Here is an 8242-nt window from a genome sequence, read left to right on the forward strand (position 1 = left end):
CGTGCCTCATAAAATTTATACATATACACGTACACGTCTCTGACGGCCGTGCCTGATAATAGATATACACGGACACGTCTCTGACGGCCGTGCCTGATAATAGATAAACACGTACACGTCTCTGACGGCCGTGCCTGGTAATATATATACTTATACACGTACACGTCTCTGACGGCCGTGTCTACTATTACATACTTAGGTATACATTTTGTTTACTATTGCATTATTTTCTATGCTTAAGGAAATATGAAATAAAATTAACTTAGTCTGTAAACTGCTCATTATCACTCTCATTTGAGTCCGAACCTTCTGAAATATTTTTATAACATAACCAGGGAAAAATTTTATCTACGGCAAAAACCCCTTTGTATGTGGTTGATCCTTTTTTTGTTAAAGGTGTGTCCGTCACTTCATATCGATCATTGTCAAATACATTAGTAACCCTGTATGGACCTGATAACTTAGGAAGAAGTTTTTTACTCTTTCCCGTTACGTGCGAAGCTCTCTCAACACGAACTAAATCTCCTATTTGATATTTGGGGGCATCTTTTCTTTTTTTATCAAACTGATATTTTTGCTTATGTTGCATTCTAACAACGTGCGCGTCTACTTCACTTCTAATATTTTCCAGATTGTTAGAAACATCTAGTTGCGCATCGTTCTCTGCAATATCTGGATATATTTCTGATATTAATGGACCCTCATTAATGCCTGTTAGAGTAAGACCGAAAAGAATCTCCGAAGGAGATTTACCTGTTCCTTTGTTTACGGTGTTATTTAATCCCCATTGCACCTGAGAAAGTTTTTCGTCCCAGAGTCTTTCATCATTCCCGTGATTCTGCGCTGCAAGAGAAGCTAATATTGTCCGATTATATCTCTCCACTTGTCCATTGGCACGTGGAGAGGCTACGGCGTTTAAAATATGTTTCACTCCTTTTCTTTTCATAAAGTCTTTAAAACTAGCACTAGTAAATGAGCTCCCTCTGTCACTTATTAATCTAAACGGTGGACAGAAAAAATTGAAATATTCCTCTAACGCTGCTATTGAATATTTCGATTTTGTACTTTTTACAGGTTTCAGTACTATGTATTTGGTATAGGCATCAACAATTACTAATATGTGTGTGTTTTTCTTTTTACTGGTAACAAATGGACCAACGTGGTCTATGTGGATCGTGTGGAAGGGTTTGGATACTTTTGGTATTGGATGCATATAGCCCTGTTTTTTTCCTGATGGTAGTTTATTATGTGCACACTCGAGACAGGCGGTAACATATTTCTTAATAAACTGACGCATGCGAGCAAACCAGTAGTGCTGTTTTATTCTTTCAAATGTTTTTTCAAAGCCAAGGTGTCCAATATCATCATGATTCTTTTGCATAATTTGCCATCGGCAACCTTTTGGCACAACCCATCTTAATCCTTCATCCGTATTTCTATACACACGATCTCGCTTCACTGTGAAATTTTTACGAATATCTACTACATCATCATAGTCCTTATTTGTTAGTATATCCTTAATTCTACGTATTTCAGTATCATCATATTGAACCGTTGCCAACCAGTCATTATCAATGTTCATGACGTCATACGCTTCTATGGTTTTAACCACTCCACGGTCATTTGAAATTGGGTTGCGGCTTAGAGCGTCGGCATGCAACATTCCTTGCCCAGATCGGTATGTTATATCGCAGTCATATTCCTGAATTAGGCTCCACCACCTAGCCACTCGAGGTATCATGTCACGCTTCAAAAATGTTGCCCTCAAAGAGTTACAATCAGTTACTATTGTAAAGTTTAATCCTAGGACATAGGGGCGAAATTTGACCAATGACGCAATCACTGCTAGTGTCTCCAACTCATACGATGAGAAGTGTGATTCCTCTGGAGATGTCTGGCGGCTGTAATATGCTATTGGTCGAAATAGCCCATCGTCTTGTTTCTGAAGTAATACGCTACCAATGCCTGACTTACTAGCGTCAGTATGAATCTGAGTCTCGGCTTTAGGGTTATACAAAGCTAATACTGGTCTTGATGTAAGGGCACTTTTTAACTTATTAAATGCATTTTCCTGATCATTACCCCACATCCATTTAGATTCTTTTTTTAACAACATTGTCAATGGTTTGGCAATATCTGCAAATCCTTTTATAAATCTTCGGAAAAAACTTGCCAGACCTATAAATTGCCTTACGTTGTGAACATCTTTAGGAGTAGGGAAATTTGAAACGGCTTCTGACTTTCTAGAGCCAGGCCTAATACCCTCTCCTGAAACTTCAAAGCCCAAATAATCAACCTGTTTTTGAAAAAAAAAACACTTTTGAGGTTTAAGTGTTAAGTTAGCTGATCTTAGTTTTTCGAATACCAACTTCAATCTTTTTATGCCTTCATCGAAATTAGATGATGGTACTAGTATATCGTCCATGTATGCCAACGCAGTATCAAATCGTAAATTTCCTAATATTAAATTTATTGCTCGTTGGAATACCGCCGGTGCGTTAGCCATACCGAAGGGCATTCTGTTGAACTCAAATTGTCCGTCGGGTGTGACAAATGAACTTTTAGGCTTTGCGTCCTCTGAAAGAGGAATCTGGTAATATCCGGACGCTAAATCTAAAGCACAGAAAAATTGATTTCCAGCTAATCGATCAATCTGGTCTTCAATTCTAGGCAGTGGATAATGTTGTTTAACAGTTTTTTTATTTAAAGCTCTATAATCGACACATAATCTCTTATCACCAGTTTTCTTTTTCACGACAATTATAGGACTAGCGTATGGTGATGTTGACGGTCTTATTATATCATACTGTAATAATTCATCAACCATATTTTTCACTTCTAATCGTTCCATTTGACTTAGTCTATATGGGCGATAAACTACTGGTTCTGTATCCTTAAGTACTATACCCATTTCTGTAACATGAGTTTGTCCTAGTTCCGATAAATCCTTTGCAAAGCAGTCTCGGTATTCATTAACTAACTTTAGTAAAACACTTTTCTGCTTTTCATCAAGTTCTAATCCTATATTTAATTCATCCAAAGTAATCGCGCTCTTTTAAATTTTTCTTACATCAATAATTTGTGCTTGAGTCACTTTTAGATTTACGTCTATACAAGTTCGCAGTAAAAGTTCATCCTTTATAAATTTTGTAGTTTCATTCCGTGTATTTATGATAGTAACGTAACCTAAACCATTCACTATCTTAATCGACCCTATTTGGAGCTTATAATTTAAACGATGGCCTGTTTCAATAAATATACTACCCGTAAAATTATTTCCAACATAAACTTTGATAGACGCATCTCCAAATATGGTTACTTCTGACGCGCATTTAACTATTAGCTTATCAATTTCACAGGAATTGGTAGATTGTATTAGTAGCTCCTTATATGTTTTATAAACTTCAACGTGTGGCTGTTCAGTGGTAGTTTGCCCTATTAATATTTCATAGTCTAAATAACAATCCGGCACTATAAATAATTCAACCTCTAAATCAGCTTTATCAACTTTTAAATTAACTGTATACTTTCCTATTGCTCTTATAAGTTTACTGCCAAATCCCCGTAAGAAAGGTAGACTATCAAATGCCCATTCTATTGGATTTTTAACTTTACAAGCCGCCGATTCCTGTATTAAAGTGCCTTGGCAACCGAAATCAATATAACCGTTTAATTGTAAACCATTTATTAGGATTGGTTTTCTGAATTTCTGATCAGCTTGTTCAACGGTAGTTTGATTGAGTCATAATGTTTTTACGTCTAAAACCTTAGATTTCTTTAAAATGTCTAATGTACAACTTGGATCATCGTGACCATAACGCAAACATTTCTGGCATTTTATTTTTGGTTTCTTACACTGGGGTATAGTATGACCCGTTTCGTTGCAGTTGTAACATTTCAAAAGGAATCTTTGATTTTTCCTTGTTAAATCTATACTTGTTTTAAATGAATTTCGTTTATTAAATTTATTATTTCGTTCGTGCTTGACAGTTTTAAGATAGCCTAACAATTTGTCAGTAGTATCGAAGCTAGCAGCCTCACAACCATACCTAACTGACCTGTCCTCTATACCATAAACAATACAATCTACGGCATTTCTATTTGCAATTGGACAACGATTAAGCGCATTTAATTTCTCATAAAAATATTCCTCTAAATTATCACCAAACTTAGCCGTTATGTTCATCATCTCATTTATTAAGTGTCCATAATTTTCATTACACGGAAAAGCTAATTTCAATTTCTCTTCCCAAATTTCCCATGAATGTAAAACCGTTGGTTGCCCTTCGTACCATCGTTTTGCAGTACCAGTAAGTTTTGGGAGAGCGTAATGTGCAGTTTGTTGACTATTCCAACCGTATATCTCTGCACATTCTTTAACTTTATTGAGCCAGTTAATAATGGTTTGGTGCTTTACATTTGGGTCAAACTCTGGTACAACGTTCAGATTAGTAAATTTTCCTTTAGAATGTGACATAGATGCGACAGTTGTCATAGTTTGCAGTGTTTTATTAAGGGTTTCTAATAACTGGTTGTTTGTCAAAGAAGAACATTGCTCCATCTCATTAGCCGACACGGCTGCCATTGATCCCGTTCCAGTAGCTGCAACCTCTTTACTTTCATTTAAACTTGTATCAATTTTACCTAAATGTGCGTTGTTCTCTGGAACAGGACTTGGCACCCGTGAAGTATATTCAATTTGAGGCATAGGAGATGAACGATTATTTTGCATGTTACATTCAGAACGCTTGTGATGGCCTTGATTACTATTACGTGCACATCTAGAGTAACTTCTACCACGCGAATATAAAACAGATCTTGAATAATTAAATCGACGTGACGCAGTACGTCTCGTGCTGCGTGACTTCAATATTGAGCGTTCAGTCGATCGAGAACATCGTACTCGCGATCTAGATCGTGTTACACTACGGTCAATACTCTTATATTTGTTTGTCATACGTGAAGCACGACTTCTCGACCGACTTGAATACCTTTTTCGGTTTGCATGCGAACGCCGCCGCGTTGTTGATCTGGAAGCTCTGTCGCGCTTATTCTCGCTCCCGCGCCGCTCAGACAGCGACCGCTTGCGCTGACTCCGATGTGAGTGCGACCGCTCGCGTCGACTTCGACGTGACTGCGACAGCTCGCATCGCCTTTGTTCCGTCAGCGTTCTTTCTTCACGGCGTTGCTCCGACCGCAACTGCTCGCGCCGGCTTCGCTCCGACGGTGTCCGCTTGCCACGGCGTCGCTCCGACCGCGAAGGCGTCCTCAGGCATCGATTCGGCTGTGAACGTTCGGACTGCGAACGCCCCGACCGCCCGCGATGTTGCCTCTCGGATCTCGAACGTGTCCGTCTTACGCGCCTTTGCCTGGTCCTTGACCGGGAGCGCGAAGACAGTCGATCACGCTGCTTACGCATCTTGTCAAAATATTATTCTGAAATCAACGTCCATTTCATTAATATATATGTCATTTTAAAAAAAAACGTGTATTATCATGGGTCTGTTAATTATATATCTACTTAATTTCATAATAAAGCAAAATATTACGTTTGTCAACACATAACTCTCATATATAATATTGAGAAAATGTACCTAATTATTTTATATAGCCTATCGAAAACGCTAATTATGCATTAACAAAGAGCCCAAATAACTCGTCATTCGACATTATCGTAATACAAAATATAGGTAAGAACTTGGTTCAATGCACATTTTGATGTATAAACCAAGCAATTAGGTAATAATACATATATTTATTTGATATAATGCACTGACAAAAAAAAACGGCTACAGTTGTAAATAAAAAATAACTCACCTTTTGAACAATTCACCAACAATCTTTTACCTTTACCTTACTTAGGTCATGGAACTCACGGACCTTCTGTAATAAATTTGGTGTTTATTCCTTAAAAAGATGGCTCCGGCCTTTGAAAACCGCACGTAGTGTTCCCGCTTCGGAGTTTGAAACAGATTCCAATTAAAAACTTCAGTTTGTATTACTTAAAACAATTTAATTCTAATGCAATATGTATCGATACAATGAAACATGACAATTCCAAAATCAGTAGTGAAAAAACTTCAGCCTAACTTTTTAAACATTCCAAATTGGCGCCAAAGCAAACCGACTTTTTTTTTAAAAGTTAAACAGTTCTCGCTGGCAATAAAATAGCATAAGAAATAACAAACTTATAATAAAATTAAATCCACTGAAATAATAATATTAACAGTATTTTATACATTCTAACATTTAAGTATATCTATATTATTTAGTCAATCAATTAAATATTTTCAATTGTAACTTTTTTTTAAAGTCATACCATCATTGGCATAGACCAGAATATTGAGATTCTGCCGAAAAAAACATTTATTTCTATTTCCATGACATTAAGGTTGTTTTCACTTTGATAACAATAATGCTGTAATAAGTTGGTCGTTACTCGAATATAATATTAATTATATATATTTAATTGACAAAACATGCTATTTCATACATCAATAACATAAATTCCACCAATTTTTAACATATTATTTTTATGAATCTTACACTTTGTTGCACCTACTTAGGTACTCGTATAGTGCGACATAAAATAATAGAAAATAAATGAGGGCGCCACTTTCTACGTACCTGTCACATTTTTGACGTAAAATGCTTACACATGACAACAATTTAGTATGGACATTTTTGAGTTCCATTTTATTTAATTTCTACTATTTTATGTCGCTCTATAGGCGGCAATGGATCAAAGATCGCGTGGATTTATTGCAAGGTCTGTGGAGCCTTTAACTGATTAATTTAAGCAAAGATTAATATGTATATATAGTTGGCCAAGCAGATCTTGTCAGTAGAAAAAATGTAGGCGCGAAGTAGATATGAGCGCCGATGGGCATATAGCCGGCGGCGGCGCGCCGGTCAAAATTGGTCGGCGGCGGCGGCGAATCGGCGGCGTGACCTTGAAACACCTTCGATTAATGAAAAAAGAATCCAAACCAAAATTTTACCGAAAAAACATGTTTTTGCTGTAAGAAAGTTAAGAAATAAATGCATTTTGTTATTTTCTAGGATAATTTATTGAATAGGTAATGGTACGAAAAAATTGATATCGTATAAACTGTGGATAAGCGGTATCGCGCGGCATCAGAGGCGGTCTTAATCTTGGCGAGGCTCTGGCCGGAAGATCCTAGCGAGGCCCTTATCTTTTGTGCTAAGTTAAAAATTGCGGATTGACTGTATCAGGGAAACGTCTTGTCGACAGTCCAAAGAAAATCGAGCTCCGTCATTAACCAATATCGATTCAACAAAACCGATTTATGTCAAAAAGTGAGGCCCAACGCCGAGCTCCATGTAACACCGAAGACTTGATTTCGACGCCTCCCAATGCGAGGCCAGAGGATGAGCTGCAGGTAAGCATACAGCTAAGAATCGAACGCCAAGTGTAAGCTTGGCTGACGGCCGAACGCCTGGAGCGGCGCGCTTCTGTGCGAGGCCGGGCTGCAAGAGAACAGAGCGAGGGTGCAGGCCGATAAAGACTGAAGCCATAGTGTTAAAGATCTGGAGCTTTCCTGCGGGCGCATTCGTGCGACGCCAAAGACCGCAATGGAGCTAAGATCGGATTAAGGACCAATGCTCAAGCGTTTTAAAACAGGCCGAAAGTTGAGCTCCAAACAGGGCCAAAAACTTGCAGGTTCCGATAGCGGCTTAATTCCATGCGAGCGATGCAAGGCCAAAGATTGAGCTGCGAGAGAGCAAAGCTTGAAATTTGAACAGTGGCCAAGTTTAATTGAGACCCGATTCCGAGTATTCCGACGCCCTTCTGTGCGAACTTGCGAAGCCAACGGCCGGATATTTGGACGTGGAAACGCTTAATATCTCAAAATTAACCCCATTTAATACCTTTTAAAGACGTTTAACCATGCTTGCAATGGTTAAATTCGCGGTAAATGACGGATGGTTAGCTGGCAAAATTAGTTATGCATTGGATCGGTAATCCAAAGATGTGGGTTCGAGTCTCACGTTAGCCAGAGTTTGATCATAGTTAATTTTTTCATTGTGATTGACATATGTCTAGTGTCTCATATGTCAGTCATATATACAATCTATAAATTGTAATGTGGAACGTTCCACAATAAAAATGGAAGGAAATCAGTATGTTTATTACAAGCATATTGATGTTAAAATTGATATTAAATAATTTCGTTTCCCCAAGACTAGTAGCGCGGTTACTAGACAGATAAGTTTGCAT

The 8242-nt window shown here is 37.9% G+C and overlaps 1 protein-coding gene across 1 annotated transcript; it reads right to left on the bottom strand.

The window, feature by feature from the left end:
- Window positions 1-2190: 2190 nt before the first annotated feature.
- On the bottom strand, window positions 2191-5475 carry LOC134656619 (serine/arginine-rich splicing factor 4-like). The gene is made up of 2 exons (XM_063512176.1): window positions 4059-5475; window positions 2191-2296 (listed from the first exon to the last, which is right to left on the bottom strand). The coding sequence occupies exons 1-2, from the start codon at window positions 5417-5419 to the stop codon at window positions 2191-2193; spliced, it is 1467 nt and encodes a 488-aa protein (XP_063368246.1). The 5' UTR covers window positions 5420-5475.
- Window positions 5476-8242: the final 2767 nt, after the last annotated feature.

This window comes from Cydia amplana, chromosome 18, assembly GCF_948474715.1.
Source record: "Cydia amplana chromosome 18, ilCydAmpl1.1, whole genome shotgun sequence".
Classification (NCBI taxonomy): Eukaryota; Metazoa; Arthropoda; class Insecta; order Lepidoptera; family Tortricidae; genus Cydia; species Cydia amplana.

Excerpts from the sequence above, each read along its gene's own strand:
- LOC134656619 (XM_063512176.1), bottom strand. The coding sequence starts at position 5,419 with ATGCGTAAGCAGCGTGATCGACTGTCTTCGCGCTCCCGGTCAAGGACC. Across the intron at positions 2,297-4,058 it reads GTTTATGGTATAGAGGACAG|GTTGATTATTTGGGCTTTGA; the intron begins GTCAGTTAGGTA and ends TTTCAAAAACAG.